Here is a 19,168-nt window from a genome sequence, read left to right on the forward strand (position 1 = left end):
GTAACAATTGTAGACGGGGGTTTCACATATTATATTTGATAGATTAGGCTGTGCGGGTTATTTACATCTGTCTAATTTATGTTCATCCTACCTTTGTGCGGTAAGTACATGGAGAATAAATCCATTGCCAAATGCAGTCAATATCTGGGCATCATAAAACGATCCAATCTATGACCTAAAGCGTACACTGCTAATAGAATGATTGATGTTTGCAATCAAATCACCATCATAAAAATAGGGTTGTAATGGGCCCTTAAATGGTCAGACATCTAGTTTGCAAGTTATCGTTTGTGCCCTTTTTAGAATAGAAAATTTTCACCGTAGATCCAACACTATAATATTAAGTTTTGGAAGGGGTGTGGATTTAAGCGGTAAGGATGCGTATGCCATAATATGTCAAGTAAAGGGCGAGACAGAGAGACTACAGCTGAGATCTTTTGACAAAACAAATAAGGAATGACAAACTGCTGAAAATAAAACTGCTGAAAATAAAACTGCTAGAAATAAAACTGCTGAAAATAAAACTGCTAGAAATAAAACTGCTGACAATCAAACTTCTGAAAATAAAGCTGCTGCAAAGAAAATAAAACGGATGACAATAATTGTCTTAAAAATAGGCTCGTTCAGCACTTTGTAACTTCTTGTCAAACTGGAGTCAAAATTCATTACTTGTTCTCAAGCAAAAGAAAAACATTGATTTATCGGTTCATATGGAAGCTGTTTTCACAACAACCTTATTTTGTGTACTAACCAGATCTGTAATATTTAAGGTAAGAACAGATCTGTAATATTTAAGGTTTCTATCAGACACAGTAGAAATAAATTGATGTTAGTTTTGCACTAAATGCTGTTTCTAAAACTATGGAAGATCTTATCAAAAACAAGCTATCAATTTTAAGAACAACCAATCTTATGATAGTTAAAATCGATGTTTCAAATTATACCAGTATTGCAAACATTAGGATTAGTAGTTATTTTATAAGATTTAATAGTTCTTAAATTCTTCCCATCTTTTAAATCAAGTTTTCTTCAGGTCTGCCTGGATATTCTGTTGCATATGAGCCTTTCTTATGTTGCCTCATAATAACATCCTCAGCATATCCTTAATTTACAAAGCCTTGATAACACCTTTGTACATAATGCAACAAGTGTGTCTACAACAACCACTGCCCGCATCTGTAGCTTTTGCTCTATACTAAATTTTTGCAGCTTTCAATAATCAATACCTATTAAAAGTTTTGAAATGTTCAGGATTTTCGCAAACCTACATTAATCAAAATGATTATTTAACCACTTTTTGAGGAATTTGATAACATTAACATAGTGCTAAGCTGTTATGTTATGGCTAAGATTAACTGCTCAGTTATTCTTACTCATAACATGTCACTACTGCAGCATTTGAAAGTCAGTTAATGTTATGACTACTTAATGTATAATTTGGTTTTAGTCCAATTCTCATCTGTACTTCAGTATCTTTGAAATGAAGCTTGTAAGATTTATATCTATATTAGGAGCATAAATCAGAACATTGACAAGTTATTAATTTCCAAAGTTTTGAAAATTTGTAACACACCTTTACAGGCCAATCTTTTGAATTACATGCTACCTACATATTTTTATGAGACTGTCAAACAGTATAAAACAAAAATCCATTTTTACAAATTTTTAATAACAGACGCTCAACCTATTTAAGTACTTGCAAGCTTATACAGACAACGCAAGATGCTATGCATTCAATGATTTCATTGCTGTTCTAACGTGCCTCTAGCAATGTGAAACAATACCATCACTTTTTAGTACATTTTCAACAAAATACCAGAAAACACAAGATAGATAGCCAGCCCCATTCCAATATTCAGTTGTAATAATGTGAATTGTGCCTTCAAATGCTTGCTTTGATTCACTGGTCTACTAACATCAACATTTCACTGCTAGTTTTAAATTTTATCAGGGTTAGCTACTAGATACCTCATGTACTTGAGAATATTCGTTCAAGTTTGCAGTGACACATGAATTCACTACTTGTAAAAAGTGATAATCTATTTTTGTTTTGCCCTTTTTCAATTTTAGAAAATCTCTCATCACATTCAAAGCAGCAGATCATCTATGGCACTTATATCAACTACTTTAACATCTATAAATATTTTTTACATACGAGCTGTACAAGTTACTTACCTTGATCACTAAGAACAGTGCAATGATTTGCAGCTGACAATATTAGTTATCTGTCTAGACTCTAGCAAAAACCTTTCATTCTATCCTGCTAATACCTAACTGACTGATCAATATCTAATACATACTACCTCAAGGTGAGCAAAAAACACTTGGTATTCAATTCAACTTACTTCTACCTAAATCATCTTCCGCTGCTGCTCACAAAAGAACAATTTATCAAGAAGCTGTTTTATGGAACACTGTCTATTTCTATTCACAGTATACAAAACACGCTAGGTTTTAAGAGGAGCTTAAGGGCATGGCTATTGGGATAATTTTTTTTAACTATAATGCTTCATTAATTTTTGCCTGTAATCTGCCACCTAGGTCTGCGCTAAATATTAGCTTTTGCTATTGCTCACATGGCCTCATCATCACCTTCTCTCGATGCTCGTTGTCTAGTTTTCTTTTCTTTTGTATGTATTAATATATTATTGATGAAATAAAGCAAACAAACAAACTCGTGGAACATCCTAGATATGGAAAGAACACTTTATCAATTAAGACAATATAGCACTTTGCTGTGTTTATTGGTTGGCCTACTATGAACATATTCTCTTTTTGTCATCTATAGGCTGTTCACATATTCATAAACTCTGAAAATGACTGGTCTGTTTCAACAAATGCCTAATTTTACCGTAATGTTATTTATGGCAACACCAAAATAGAGGTTGTAGGATTCCTTTAGACAATGCCTGGCCCACCTGTTGGACAGTTATGTTCTCTTTCCAGTTATGAGATCCAGTTTCCTGTCTCTGTATCACATTTAATTATTATATTATATTATCAGATATAAATTAATAAATTATTAATTTATCATTTGTATATATTTCAGTTACCCACTTGCGACATGTCAAACTCAGGTGTATACTTATTTCCTTCTGCAAATTCTCCTCAACGACAAGGTAGTGGCAATGATGCTGCTAGTACAGGAAGAAACAAAGTGGCATTACCAAAAGGTCGCTCACTTATGGATTGGATACGACTTGGTATGACTGTTCCTCTTCTTTTCACAATCTTCTGATTTACATTTTGGCAGCTCACTTTAGGTTAGTACTCACGTGGCGTGGAATGGGAGTTTTCTTCTTTTGCGTCTTTGAGATTCTATACAATCTCCACCCTTGTAATTGTCTATCTAAATAGTATAGATAAATTTATTTTACTGTTTCGAGTTGCATGAGTGAGTGAACAAAAATTCACTATGTAGGTAACAGCGGAGCAGACCTATCGGGAGTTGGTGGCCGACTAATCAGAGTCACACCAGATGAACTAAGTAAACACAAGAGTGAAGACGATTGCTGGATGGCTATTGATGGTATGCAAGTTGTTACAAGTTAATCTAATACCAATCGCTCAATTAATGCCTCTTTGGCAAATTTACCTCTAAACTGAGTGATGCGGCAAAATCTTTGGTAAAAGATTATTAAGAACAGAGGCATGCACACTTCAGATTGGCTTAGCCTTAGGGTATCACATAAGGGAAACAAATAGTTTGGCTTTTTGTGGTTGGTAAACATTTGTGGCGAAAGAGGCAACCACAGTCTATAGCATCTCCTTCTGGCTTAATGCTTAAGCATTCGATTGAATGCCTTAGTATTTCTTACATGCAGCTTATATTCAAATAACAGAACTAGTACTCTCTATATTCTGTGCTATACCCATAGACTTAACAAATTTAAACACATAGATAAAAAGCTACAGGTAAGACTAAACTAATTACGTCTGAAAACTAAATTAGGTCAACAAAAGTAGCATGGCTACTCATTATTGATTACAGTACACTTGGCAGTTTTGTGTATTATAAGAGATCGTAATGAGTAATCAATATAAATATGCATAATTAATTTGTGAAGTGGCGAGGCGGTTGAGTGGTGTAGTGATTAGAGCGAATTACTGTAAAATTGAGGATTTGAGTTCAATTTCTGTACGAGGTAATTATTTTTTCTAACGCCCTTAGCGTGGCTTTGGACGGACACTGTTCTTATTATAGTAAAGATTCCAAGAAGTATTTATAATTAGTTTATTAAGCTTGCCAAATACAGCTTCTCTGAAACCAGTTGGGTAATTGTGAACAGGATAAATTTTAGTATTTGATCGTTTCCAACTTCAAAAAACAATAAATGTAGTCTTCTGCAATATCTTGGTGTCTTTTCTGTAAGAGTTGTCTTCTTTCTTTAGATCAAGTTCTGATACTCACTAAGCTTGTAGTCATTAGTTTGTAATCAAATGCATTCGTAAAAATTTTTTTAGAAAAAGGGATTTGAGTTAGATATCTCATTCAATTTTGTTCAGGTTCCTGTATTTGTTAAGTATTTGGTATTTTGATAAAACTACCAGTTTCTGATGATAGCAAAATTGTGTTAGCCATTTTTATTTTTCATATGAATCAATTCAACTGCAGACATGTTTTTAAGTTTATAGTGGGGCTAGAAAACTTGGCAACTGATATCTCTGTGTTGCAGGTGCTGTATATAACGTAACGCAGTACATAAAGTTTCACCCTGGAGGTGTTGCTGAAATTATGAAAGGAGCTGGCAAAGATGCTACACAGATATTCAATGAGGTATTATATGGTGCTTATTAGAAGGAATGTATTTTTAATTTTAGGATTTGGCAATATGAGTTTAATTGGTTTTTGGAAAAACAGCAAACGTCAAACTTTGGAATGGTTAATTTGAATGGTATCATCATGGTTGCATATTCAATATGGTCATTTTCGACCTGATAGTTCATTGACATTAGGATGCAGCCTGTCTGGAAATTAGGTGGAGTGTTTAGATAAAGAACATATAGATTACAAGAAAATTATCTTGTGAAGTTAATACATTTGTGAAATATTTCTGTTAAAGGTTGACTTGCAACAAAATTCACATTACAGTTATTTGGTATTAAAAGATTCACCATGTCTTACTCTGCTGTGTTGTAGGTTCAAAATATGTGGAAATGTGATTACAAGCTCTTAAAAGCTCAAAAACGAACAGTTAATCGCCGCCATCACTAGACTGCCATAGATTATAATCTTTTTCCAAAACGGCTCAAATGGGACGTAGTTGTACAAGATGGCTTCTGTTTACACTCTCACGCAATTGCATTCGTCGAAATAATTTCACAAATATACTTCACACATTCAATGAAACCCCGTCTATTGTTCTTATGTGTCTATTTCATCGTCATTGTAATGCTGTCACTTTCAGCACTGATATCTTATAACTTACCGTAAAAATTCGTTTAATTTTTTAATCTTAGCTCAAAGAAGTACATATCATTGTCTGATAATCATGACAAGCCTGTTGGTCACCTGTGATAATTGAAAAGTGCTGCAGAAATTATTTGCGAAGTATTGGGTCACATGATCAATTTTAAGAGTATGCAACTTGAAAAATTGTAGTGTGACAAAATGGGGAGTTTGTTATCTCTGTCTATGTTTGTTTTTAATTTGTTGTTTATATTAGTCTCAGGAATTAAAGTGATGTTGAAAAATAATTTGGTATCAGTGAGTTTAATTGGTTTGGAAAGTCTTTTTAATTTTTAGAAAAGAACAACTTGATGGTAATCTAATCTTCACCTCGGTAATAAATAGCTTTTCTAGCTGGATATTTATAACTGATGTTGTATCACAGAATCGCAGGTTCACATATGTCTCGCTAACAAGTCTCTATAGTGTCTCATTAAAGAAGTGGTAGGTCTTTAAGCATGGCTACATGGTCCGTTTTTAGCAAACCAAAGTTTTGCCACACCTTTACTATTCTGTCCAATTTATTTTTTACATCACCTCCGACAACAGCAGCTTGTGTACATAGCATATCACCTCCGGCAACAGCAGCTTGTGTGCATAGCATATTACCTCCGGCAACAGCATCTTGTGTGCATAGCATGTTGAAAGTTTAATTTAACGTGAATCGTATACCCGCGTGCTGTGTTCTTACTATACGTATTTAATACTTGGATTATACTATCATATTTTTCATGGGGATTTTACCTACATTGCTATACTGTCTTTAGGTACACAGGTGGGTGAACTATGGCTCCATGCTGAAGAAGTGTCTTGTTGGAAAGCTTGTAAACAATGGCATGGTTAAAGCCCCACAATATGGCAATCTCTTAGCTCCACCTAGAGGTATGCACATAACGCTTACCTGCAGGCTATAGATTCAACTGATTCTTTTTACAACATTTAGCGTTGCTGTCGGGACTCGGGAGGTAAGTTTCATTTTTTTTCTGGACAGCAAGGTCTATGATGAAACAAAAAAAACACAAAGTATTGCATATGTTTAAAATAAAGTAAAACAAACAAATATATGTTTCATTGTAAGGGTGGTGTGTGTCTGTCCATTTATTTTTTCGAAGCCAGGGTTAGAAGATAGGATAAAATTACTTGTGCAAATAGTTGTTTTTTGCTTTATTGACACTTCTGATGATCTCTCATGGCACACTAGACTGTGAAGGTACTAGTATATATAATACCTCTGTACGTTGTTTTCTTATTCAAGTGTGACAAGAGAGAAAATGATACTTTAAGGCTAAATATGGAACTCTCGCTGTTCGAGTCCATATTGAGAGCTTGCACTAGTGCTGGGCATGAGTACTTCTTAGCCAACGGGTTTTGGGAAATCGGGTTTGTTGATATGGATTTCATGTCTAGAATTTTCAAACATCAGACATCTTAAAATTTACAATGCAATTATATTATTCAATTTATATTATATTATTATATTCCATTATATTCCATTTATTTATTATTTTTTACTATTTTCTAACAATCGGTATTCGTGCTCGCAGCGTTAACAGGCGGGTCGTTAAACAATGCTCATTGCGCAAGGCGATATAGACCGAGTTTTTGTCCACTCTCCTCGACCGATTCGTGTACCAAAACTTGAACTCGCGAGTCAAAAACCGAACCCGCAAGATCAGAATACTAAAAATTTCTATTACCGAGACTCGAGAGAACATAAACCAGCGAGTTCGACGAGTTTTATGAGCTGTGCCCAGCACTAGCTTGCACCGACTTTACACTTTGCAAGCTTTGCTTTGCTAGTGCCAAGCAAAGTCTAACACAATTTCATTAGGTCAAGTGGAATTTACGTTATAAGAGATTTATATTAAAGGAGATTTATCTTATAGGGGCATCCACTGTATTCTTATAAGACTGCACTGTATTTTAGTTTGAGTCACAGCTGAAAAAACTTGACGTCATACACTTCCAGTAATTACATATATTATTATTATTATATGTATAATGTAAAACTACATGAATAAAACTGAATGTAAAAAACTAAATTATATTCAGAAGCTCAATACATATACTGATAACAAATTTAAAAGGAGCTTTTCATTGTCTCATCTCCTTCATATTGAAAACAGGCCATTTGAGGTGTGTCTACAGTGTTATAGGTAATGGGTGGTTTATAGGTAGAGGGTGCAATAGGGATATGGAGCTAGTCACATTTAGACTACGTGAACATTATTAACTAATGTAACATATTTATTCGTATATTTTTTGTTTTTGTATTTTATACCTTTTTTATTTTGTGCTTAACCATCATGGTCAGCCTCTGCACTTTTTGCTGGTCTTTAGCTTTGACTCATTTGGATCTCCTTTATTTTTAATGATGATCACAAGATGGCTTGAGAGACTTGAACAAAATGATATGAAGATATTTGCTCAGGCTTTTTGATGATTTATCTTTTCATGCTAAGAACAGCATTCCAGCCTGTGTTCACATTTACCACATGTGCTCTTCTTTGAAGTGCATGATTTTAAAACTTTCAAAAGAAGGTGCGAAGAGCTATGTAGTATTGTTTGTGCAATGAAACAAATACGTAAAAAGAGTGGTGTATGAATGTGCTGATTTATAAAACTGTTGTTTTGATAAACTTCGGATGTCATATGTTGAAATTTACTTTGTATGTCGAGATACAATATTTGCAGAAAATTTACATCAGATTTCGAAAATCCATGTATTGAAGTGGGCATTAGCTGAGTTCTGTAGTTTAAAAATATAAATGCTGTTCTTATCACAAAAGAATAGAGTTACGAAGGAAATGTTCTGGTATATCTACTTTTATCTCACCTGCAGAGTATGACTTATCCGCTATGGCCACCACTTTTAACTGGAAAGTTTGAACTTTTTTAGTTTTTACACATAATGTATCATCGTAATTACGCACTTGATAAACTTACAAGTTACCTTTGTGGTGATAGATAATAGAGTTAAGATAAATTTTTTGTGTAACTGCAGTAGATAAAAAATCTTAAAATTGAGTTGTAGTTTTGCTCTGTTTGGTTTGATCATGTGCTACTGAACCTCACTTTGGTTTGGCTCGTATCAATTTACAAGGACAGTTCTCTCTTTGTTTCTTCTCTACCGTTTATTCATGTTATTTATTTGCTTTAAATACAGCTACTCAAAATATACTTACCCTAACCAAACATGTCATTGGTAATGTTACTTTTTGATGTGGCAACACTTTTTGGCAAGTTTGATTTGCCAAATTATTACAAGTGAAATTTTTTTTCACTACTTTCACTATCGTTGTTTAATCAATGTCAAGCGCTATGTGGGTTTGGATACACAACAATTCATTGCAAACTTTGATTGCTTCATTTAAGATATGAGCCCTTAAGAAAAATATTTATGTTTTCGTGTAGCTATTCTTTTAGGAACACCTATTTTGCATAATTGTGTCTTTCTGTAAAAGATTAGGAAAATACATGTTGTTGGTCTTTTCTAGATGCAATAAAACTACCCTTACCCTGTATTTCGGCATATAGGCCGTCTGTTTACTCTGCCTATTGATTACAGCTATGGGAACAAATCTTTCTACGGTCAACAAACCTCAAGTAGGTACTCAGAGTGCTACACAGGTTCCATTTAGTAGAGCTCCTAGCAAACCAAGGTAGGGACCATTGGTTGCACCGCCTTTCTAATCTGTAATTGTTTATTGTTATTGATTTGTGGTCCTAGTTCTACATTGTTTTATTTAGTTACATTTAAATTTTTTGCATCTGTGTATTGTTTTTTTATTGAATCGTTTTGATTACAGTTAGTAAGTGCCGTTCTGCTTTGCAAAATCAATCATTGAGCAGTAGTCAGCGATGAAATTTGGCTTCAGTTCAGAGCTGTTCATTTCCTTACAAGAGAAAACAACTTCTTCATCTAATAAAACTACTAACTTATATTTGATTTCTAACCCTATTATAGAGATATGACATTAACAGATACTAAACTAACCATCTCACCCCATCACTTTGTTAGTATGATACAACCCAACTACCATAAGCTGGTCCTAATGCGTGGCAATCGAAGGATATCAGGATAATAGTAGTGAAATAAGTACATTGAAGTCTTTGTTTAAACTAGACCTATTTGTTTGTCTCTTTCACAAGGTAAGCCAACCTGCCATATTGTGCCTTATATATGAACATAAGGTCCTCATATATGTTTCTGTGTAGATACGACTATTTCCAGAATGACACTTCCATCAAAGTGTCCATATACACCCGCATACCTGGGATGGGCACCGAGTGTGCAGTACTTGAGCGGCCAGATGGTAATGTCAAGATCTCCATTTATCTTCCTGGCGGCAAAGTATATCGTCTTCATTTTGGTGGGTTTATTTTTACTAGAAACTAGACGCTTTTTGCAGTAATACTAATTTGATAAATTTTTGTTCAAATAAAATTTGTGTTGAAATATTGAAGAGTGAATTATTACAGGCTGTCTCCTCCCTTATTGTTGGACCACGATCTTTTTTGTGATGGTTTTTAATAAAAGCTCAACATTATTTGATTATGGTATTCATTAGTTCAACTGAGTAATTTCTTAATGTTCCGGACATTTGCTTTAGTCCTTTTTAAGAAACAGTATGTGATGGTAGTTGTAGAAATGCTTGGCTATCCCTTTGCCGTACTTATTATACAACCAGTTAGTTGATTTAATATGTATCTTTGCAGTTCCTTCAAATCCACTAGCTCTCTCCTACTCTATCACATCTGCCAAAAGCACAGGAAAAATCGAAATAGATTTACCCAAAGTTGAACATTCTCTCAAGTGGAACAAACTGGGACAATACCTAACTGAGCACGATTCCATAGTAGATGACAATTCTGATATTGACTACATTCCTTGCACGCTGACAGAAGTGGCCAAGCTTACCCATGATACTGGTCTATACACCGTAGCACTTCCCCAAGGCTGTCATATGATTGTGCCATTAGGATATCATGTAAACCTGAAGGCCGAGATACTAGGTAATATCATTTATATTCATAACAGCTAACTATCATCACTCGCTTAACGAGAGTGTATTATTTCAATGTCAATTGATGGAGCAGACAATTCCAATTTCCCAGAATTTGACAACAATTTGTAGAGTTTCACCTATTCAAAAATATCTCTATTTCGTTGACAAATATTAAAAGGATTACATATTATTTGAAATAGTTTTAAATATAAAAACATGTTTCACCATTTATTTTTTTCATGCGCTGTTGTAAAGGTTGGGCGGCTGGAATTTGTTTACACTGTCCTGACATTTGTTTACCCCGATACGCTGTCAGTGTACGCTTGGATACGCTTGGTGTATCCATTTTTAGCATCCCACCAAAATAAACAAGTGGAGAATTTCTAGATAGCAAAGATTCACTTTTACAAGTGGTCGAGTATATCGTATTTGTTCATTCATTACTCATTCAGTTTTTATTACATGTAGGTAGATGGACTGAAGGACATAAGTAACTAACAATGATTTCGATAGTTTATCAGTAGGTGTCTGAAGCCAGCAGCTAATGACCATAGAAGTTTAGTTAAGGAAATCATGGCGCAGCAGTATTCATCACAAGTGATTTCATTGACATGGTACTATTAGTATTAACTACTGTGCTTTTCATAACCATTCCATTTCGATACACGCTACTTTCAATCATCTTTTTGAGCTTTATTTTAATTTCTGCTCATAAAAATATCTTTACTCAATGCAACTTGAGGTTCATTTGCCATTAAATCTTCTAAAAAAGCTGCAGAGAAAGCTGGCATGCAATGTAAGAGTGTAGGTTGTACTATGATCTGTTTGTAGTTAATTATCTTTAAAGAAAGCATGTACACCGCATAGTGAAGGTGAACAAAGAGCAATTCAGTCGACCTATAGCTAATAGTTGATACAATAGTTAATAGTTAATACAATAGTTAATAGTTAATACAATAGTTAATAGTTAATACAATAGTTAATAGTTAATACAGTAGTTAATACAATAGTTAATACAATAGTTATTAGTTAATACAGTAGTTAATAGTTAATACAGTAGTTAATACAATAGTTAATACAATAGTTATTAGTTAATACAATAGTTAATACAATAGTTAATACAATAGTTAATACAATAGTTAATAGTTAATACAATTTTTAATAGTTAATACAATAGTTGATAGTTAATACAATAGTTAATGGTTAATACAATAGTTAATAGTAAATACAGTAGTTAATACAATAGTTAATACAATAGTTATTAGTTAATACAATAGTTAATACAATAGTTAATACAATAGTTAATAGTTAATACAATAGTTAATACAATAGTTAATAGTTAATACAATTTTTAATAGTTAATACAATAGTTAATAGTTAATACAATTTTTAATAGTTAATACAATAGTTAATAGTTAATACAATTTTTAATAGTTAATACAATAGTTAATACAATAGTTAATAGTTAATACAATAGTTAATAGTTAATACAATAGTTAATACAATAGTTAATAGTTAATACAATTTTTAATAGTTAATACAATAGTTAATACAATAGTTAATAGTTAATACAATAGTTAATAGTTAATACAATAGTTAATACTATAGTTAATAGTTAATACAATAGTTAATATCGAATGAATGTTTGAGGCAATAGCTGATAGTCAGCATCTGCTGTTCTTTGTCTAACCCTTCTGGCTATTTATCAGATGAAACACTCTCAAGTGAGAATGACCATATGGTAATCTTTACTATAATATGAGCCGTGTTCGTCCGTCTGTCGGAAGGTGTGGTTAAATGTTGAGAAAAAGATTGCATCGTATGGGATTCAAACTCGCGATAGACCGACACTCTAACACCTGCGCTAGTTGTTAGCCTTTCACATTTTGGAATAATTGTAATATGTGAAAGGCTAACAATTATCAGGTGTAATAACTATGATAATAATTATCATAGTTATTACACCTGATAATCTTTCACGACGCACTGGATTGCCTTGGTACTAGTGTTTACAATACAAAGAGCTATGTCCGTCCGTCTGTCCGTCCGTCCGTGTGTCTGAAGCCAGGGTTAAAGGTTGGGTTGCTTTGCACATGATTCGAGCTTATGACATGCAGTTTCCTAGACCAACACTCTCACACCTGTACCAATCGACTGCCTTCTGGCGTTCCAAAATAATAGTGCGGATGGGTTAGTCTCTGAGCTTTGTTAGTACACCTGATGGTCACTTATTTCACACCAGACTGCGAGAGTGGTACTAATAAACAAAAATGCATCAATGTTAAAATGGGTGTGATTTGTCACTTGTAATCGATTGTAACAAAGTTCTTTATGCCAGTCAAAATAGATGACTGACGGTTATGGCAAGCACAGTTAGTATGATTTGCTAGGTTTAAACTACATGTACTAGATTTTGACTGGAAACAAACACTGATAGCTTAGTGTGAACTCTTGTAAACAACGATTTTAAAACCTCTGCGAATTGTTTTCTGATTGTCTTCTCTTGCACTCGAACCAACCCCCATGAAAGTCCACACCCTCTCTTTTGCTCCTAATATGCTGGAAACATGTCCTTGAAGCTGTTTACTTGCAGGTATGGAGATCACGAGAAGTTATACTCCCATTTGTAAACTCGATGGTTTCCAACTTCCATCCAACAATATTTACTTGATTATAAAAATATATCCAGACGGTGCACTGACTCAATATATACATTCTCTTCAACCAGGTGAGTGATGATATCTACTGTGACATGATCTTAGCATAATTGTCTAGATTGGAGGTATCTGATAACTTGAAGTAAAAAACATTGGCAGCATTTAATTGCCATATAATATTTCAATTTGTGCACGCGGGTCATAAAATTAAGGCGAAATATGAAACTACATGCATATAATTAGAAAGACCCAGCAATCTTGATCTACCTCGTGATCTAGCAAATGAAGGATGATCTGGGATTCGTAACCATTTGAGTTGTTTTTGCGATCATAAAATATGATCCAACAAACTATAGGTAGTATTTTGTTGGTGCCCCAGAATCCCCTATTTCATACATTTGGCATTAGATATGTGCTGAAAACCTTTATGTTACATCTATCAAGTAACTGCTCGAAATTTAGTAGTTTCTTGTTGGAGTTGCCTATCTTATGTATAACTATGAATATCAGAATTGAATTTTGGTGGACTCGTTAGATAGAGTCCTTGTAACCAACATCACAACATAAATATTTATATCTGAGCGCTATTGTAAAATGTTATGCCCGAGTAGTGGTTTACAACGCAGTGGCCATATGTTGCAATCAGCAATTTCCATTCAGTGTTTTTAGAAAGTTTTATAAATTTTTTACAAGCTTTTAAAAATTTATTTGTATAACCACCCTCCTTCATTAGTGTAAATGTTAATCTATATTTTTTCATAAGCGTACATTGTAATCCATATCCCTTCATAAGTATGCTCTCTATCCCTTACATCTTCATAAATATACTATCTAATCTATCCTCCTTAATAGTGTACATTATAATCCACACTCCTTCGAAAGTGTACACTCTGATCTGCACCATTCATAAGTTTACATTTCAATTTCTATCCTGTGAATGTGTACAACTGTACACATTTCTTTGCACAAGTGTACAACTCGATCAATAGTTCTATACAGATGTTCAACTTTATATGTAGTTTTATACAAGTATAGCACTCTATCTTTACTCCTACTCAAGTATACAGCTCTATCCTTACTCCTACTCAAGTATACAACTCTATCCTTACTCCTACTCAAGTATACAACTCTATCCTTACTCCTACTCAAGTATACAGCTCTATCCTTACTCCTACTCAAGTATACAACTCTATCCTTACTCCTACTCAAGTATACAACTCTATCCTTACTCCTACTCAAGTATACAACTCTATCCTTACTCCTACTCAAGTATACAGCTCTATCCTTACTCCTACTCAAGTATACAACTCTATCCTTATTCCTACTCAAGTATATAACTCTATCTTTACTCCTACTCAAGTATACAACTCTATCCATACTCCTACTCAAGTATACAACTCTATCCATACTCCTACTCAAGTGTACAACTCTATCCTTACTCCTACTCAAGTATACAACTCTATCCTTACTCTTACTCAAGTATACAACTCTATCTTTACTCCTACTCAAGTATACAACTCTATCCTTACTCCTACTCAAGTATACAACTCTGTTGATCTTTCATTTTTTCAATTGCACAATGATCATGTTTTAGGTGCTCAGGTATTGGTGAGTCATCCAAAGGGTCAGTTTAATGCTTTGCAGTTAGAGTCGTACCCATCAGTACTTCTGCTAGCTGCGGGCACTGGTGTAACACCCATGATGAAGCTGATAGCTCATTGCTTAGGAGCTGGTAAATTAGTTCACTTGGTCTTTTTCAACAAAACACCATCGGATATTATCTGGAAGGAAGACTTGAACAACTTATCTCTTCAGAAAGACAGGTACATGCGAGCTGGCCAAAGCTGATCAATTACCCTTATTTTGCTACTCTTTGGGATTGAAATTTTGGTTAAATATAAAATTGTGATATTTGTTAGCCGTTTCATACACCTCACAAGACGAATGTTTTTTTAATCCAATCTAGCAGTTCATTCTATGCATTAATGATTACTTGAAGTAATAACTTTCGCGGCCGGCAAGTGTTGGAAGTAATAACGTTAGCTGCCACAAAGACATTTTGTCAAGGTCAGTACTGACAACACTAAACTCAGTTACTTGGGCATGTTTCTTGCTTCGAGACATTGCCAATACTTTTGGAACAATCTGGTACATCAGCCAGAGGTGATATTCGTTCATGACCAATATTCCTTGCTAGGATCGATCTTTCAAATTGTTTTGATCTAATTTCTGTCGATCTTTGCTGGTGCAGTAGAGGTCTATGGCTATATTTCTATGTCTTCTGGTGTATTGACTTTTGGTTAGTCAAACCCACTACAATGCCCTCTATATTACAGTTAGTCATAGGCAGGAAATTAGTATAGCAGGCTCTACAACCAAGTTGAAACATTGTCATTTCTCGACTCGATTAATACTTTGTTACAAAGTTTCTTTAGTCTACTGCGCATGTCACTTCTCACCGGTACAAACAATTATTCGTTCCAGAGAAAGTCTAAAGCACACCAGTGTAAAGTTGACGAAACTCATGCGTAGCTATGATGTGCAGTGTGCGAGCTGCAGCTCATCCAAGTAGAGAACTTCTCATTTCAAATCATAATTTTTTTGGTTTATTGGCTCGGTTTTGGTCTAGCATATGCTTTCTAGCTTTCTAAAAATTTGCTATGTTGTTCTGAAACCCAGGGAGCTATCTAGTACATAGCAGACGAATTCAAATAATTACTCGGTTTAGAGATATGCCTTCTTTTGCTAGTTGAATAAATGATGTAATTGTGTTGGCCACCTCTCTATTGGTGTGTTATCTCTTGTTTAGCTAAGCAGCGGCTCATTAGCATTTTGATTTTTTCTCCAATTGCTGAAAGACTTTTTGCTTTTGTGTGTCAATTTTAATGATTTTAACAAGTTTTTATAGCCTTAAAATAATTGAAATCCAGTAAAATAGAGTAATCTAATGAAGTGATGTAGTCTTACAAGTTTTGTTATTTCTCTTGATGAAAGTTAGTTGTAAGATGTTGATGGTTATTTTTAGTATTCTTTAACTGCGGTTTAGATTACTTTTAAATTAACATTTAACTTAATAAACATTTAAAAATAACTTTAAAATAAATAAATAAAATAAATTTTTAAAAATAGACTGTTTGTTTTGAAACTATGAAACCTTCTGATTGGTCATAGGACTGGAAGAAGTGCTCGCTTTAACAATTTTATTATTATTGAATGTGATATATGCCGTGGCTCAGTCTTTCCACGTCAAATGTACCGCGACTTCTTAAACTTTTTTTTCAAAATATGTCACTGCCTAATCTTTGCTGCTTTGGTTACACTTGAGACACGCCTTAGGTACAACTGGTGGACTATTTTGATATGAAGGATGAGTTGGGTGTGAGTAATCAGTCACATTGCATAGGCAAAAGTGAGCTGTTGTGCCTCCAGCCAATCACTAAATTGCAAAAGTGGGTTGTTGTGTCTCCAGCCAATCACTAAACTGCAAAAGTGGGTTGCTGTACCTCCAGCCAATCACTAAACTGCAAAAGTGGGTTGCTGTACCTCCAGCCAATCACTAAACTGCAAAAGTGGGTTGCTGTACCTCCAGCCAATCACTAAACTGCAAAAGTAAAATGCGAACTTTAAATTATGATTTTCGTTGTTTTGTTTCATTGCTTAACATGCATTTAAATATTATTATTATTATCATTAGTAGTACTAGTATTCATATCAAATAATTAAACATCTCACTCTCATATCTTGAATGCCCACTCAACATGCTGACTGATGAAATGCCTCATTTGGTTCCTTTTTCTTCCAAATTGTTACCAATTTTTTATGGTCTGTTTTATTGGCCAAATAATTTTTGTTTGTTTTACAAATCCTTGGTCAATCTTTGACCCTCAGATTTATAGCTGTTTGATGTACAGGGCTGAGGCTAACTGCAGTTATTGGTATTTTAGTGGTCTTAAAGTGACACATGTCATCTCAGACGCTGACAAGTCCTGGGATGGGTCTGTGGGCAAGCTTTCTAGCGAAATGTTGGCTAACTATCTGCCTATCGATACTAAGTCTCAAACATTTGTAGCTGTTTGTGGTCCCATACCTTTCGTGAGACTTTGCCAAAAGTAAGCACAATTTGAAGGATATTGTTGTTGTTTAAATTTACATGAAAGAATGCTTACAGCTGTATGGCATGAACTTACATGTGATTACGTTTGACCCTGGCATGTAACTTGGCTAGACTTTTAAAGGCTATATGTACTATATAGCTAGTCATCTTTAGTAGATATTTTGCACTATCTGTTCTTAATTGGCTACACTGTTTATTCTTCTTCCTTCTCTTCCGCACATATCAGAAGAATGATCTATGGATACGCTATGAGTGCGAGGCTGTTAGCTAGTAAAAACAAGCTAGACTGTTTTTACTAGCAGTCTAGCTACATGCATGCGCACCATTTCTTTTTGTGTTTCTTTTAAGAATTCACCGTAAAAGTTTTGCTCTTTGCCTGCCTATATTTTATGATTTTATTTATGAAAATATTTGATATTTTATTTCATGATGCTCAGTATACAAAGTTAATCAACAGTTTGTACAAAATGTCTAGGCAGGTCTTTGAAGCTAAATACATTTTACTTAAACAAATTTTCTATAAACAAATTTAAAGACATTGTCCAGTTTTTGTAGAATAGAAGCTTCTGATGGGAATTAAGCTTAGAACAGATTTACCAAGTAGATTGATCAACAATTCGCCAAGATATAAATCTGTGTTTGATAAAATTTGTAGCCAAAATATTTCCAACAGGGACGATGCTTTTACAAGAAAATCGTCCAGTTTGACACAATTTAAAACTTTTTACTGGTTTTATATTAGTGTTTACTATTTTGTTTTTCGTCCATTTTGAGTTTATATAAAGCATATTTATTGATGAGAATTATGGAATGTTTGTTGAATGCATAGAACATTACATATTTTAAAAGTCATTACAACAGCAATCTCATAGAGATGTTAGACTCGGGAGCTATACTACTAGAGCTTGCAGGGCATGTCATATGTACTCTCATCACACATGCTTGCACGTGTGATAGTGTATGACATTACTGCTTGTACTAGTATTCATACACACATATGTGCACGCTATCATGGTTATTCAGACGACGATAACCAATTAACAAACATTTTCTAGGTACTTAGCCGAAATGAATTGCAACAAGGAGCAGATGCATATTTTCCAGGAATAGACACTCACCACCTCAATTGTCTGTACCAATTATTTAACCTAATTCTATCTGTGAAATGTCTCTTTCTTATTTTCAAACTGACTCCTTAGCTGATATATATTTCATCGCCATTCTTTAATTTTTATTTTTGACTGTAACTTCTTCAGCTAAGCCCTATTACAAGAGTGTCATTGTAATTCAATGCGTGAAGGGAACGCGCATTCATGTGGTTGCATGGCTATTTTACCGTTGTGTAGCATTTCAATCATGCTGTTGGAACAAAATATCTTGACGAAAGAAATTGCTTTCTTGAAAATACTTGCAGTGATAACTTATTTGTGAATATCTTTGGTCATTTTACTTTGCATTATTTTTTGAAGTTCTACAAATTATACATTGCCCTACTTAAAGAAAACGATTATAACTTGTGTACCCAATGTTTTACCATATTAGTACCTTTAAGATCATATTTTGTTATGGGATTCCTGGTTTGTGTTGACTTTAGTAGTCTTTCAAACATTGAATCTCATCTTGAATAAAGTCTGTTAGCATAAGGATGTTATAATTATAGCAGCTTTAGATTGGTTGCACTTTACTTTTCTGAGAAGTGAAATGATCATTCAAGTTATACATGACTGCATCTTTAAGTTTATCCACTCACTTCAAATTATTGTTTTTGGAGTTTTTTAAACTGATATTACCAGCTAGCAGAGGGTAATGTAATGTTATACAGTCAAATTTCAATGCCTGCAACAAATTAATTTGTACCTTTATTTGCGTGTCGAAAGAATCATATATTGGAGCAAATATTCCTTTACAAATATACTTCATTTTATTTTTTCTTTCAAAA

The 19,168-nt window shown here is 33.9% G+C and overlaps 1 protein-coding gene across 2 annotated transcripts; it reads left to right on the forward strand.

The window, feature by feature from the left end:
- Positions 1 to 3,054: 3,054 nt before the first annotated feature.
- On the forward strand, positions 3,055 to 18,862 carry LOC137404003 (cytochrome b5 reductase 4-like). Of its 2 annotated transcripts, none has more exons than XM_068090159.1 (11): positions 3,055 to 3,203; positions 3,422 to 3,529; positions 4,677 to 4,777; positions 6,217 to 6,331; positions 9,018 to 9,111; positions 9,668 to 9,822; positions 10,169 to 10,465; positions 13,052 to 13,186; positions 14,710 to 14,938; positions 17,060 to 17,224; positions 18,285 to 18,862. In XM_068090159.1, exons 1-11 carry the CDS (start codon positions 3,065 to 3,067, stop codon positions 18,337 to 18,339), a joined length of 1,593 nt encoding a protein of 530 aa, XP_067946260.1. In that variant the 5' UTR covers positions 3,055 to 3,064; the 3' UTR covers positions 18,340 to 18,862. The 2 variants fall into 2 exon arrangements, with proteins under 2 accessions (XP_067946260.1, XP_067946262.1); XM_068090161.1 differs by having other exon boundaries at positions 3,168 to 3,263.
- The last annotated feature ends 306 nt before the right edge of the window (positions 18,863 to 19,168 follow it).

This window comes from Watersipora subatra, chromosome 9, assembly GCF_963576615.1.
Source record: "Watersipora subatra chromosome 9, tzWatSuba1.1, whole genome shotgun sequence".
NCBI lineage: Eukaryota > Metazoa > Bryozoa > Gymnolaemata > Cheilostomatida > Watersiporidae > Watersipora > Watersipora subatra.

Bases quoted from the DNA above. Each gene is read 5' to 3' on its own strand.
- LOC137404003 (XM_068090159.1), top strand. From the start codon at position 3,065: ATGTCAAACTCAGGTGTATACTTATTTCCTTCTGCAAATTCTCCTCAA. The intron at 9,823-10,168 runs GTGGGTTTATTT...GTATCTTTGCAG, and splicing joins AGTATATCGTCTTCATTTTG to TTCCTTCAAATCCACTAGCT. The intron at 13,187-14,709 runs GTGAGTGATGAT...ATCATGTTTTAG, and splicing joins TATACATTCTCTTCAACCAG to GTGCTCAGGTATTGGTGAGT.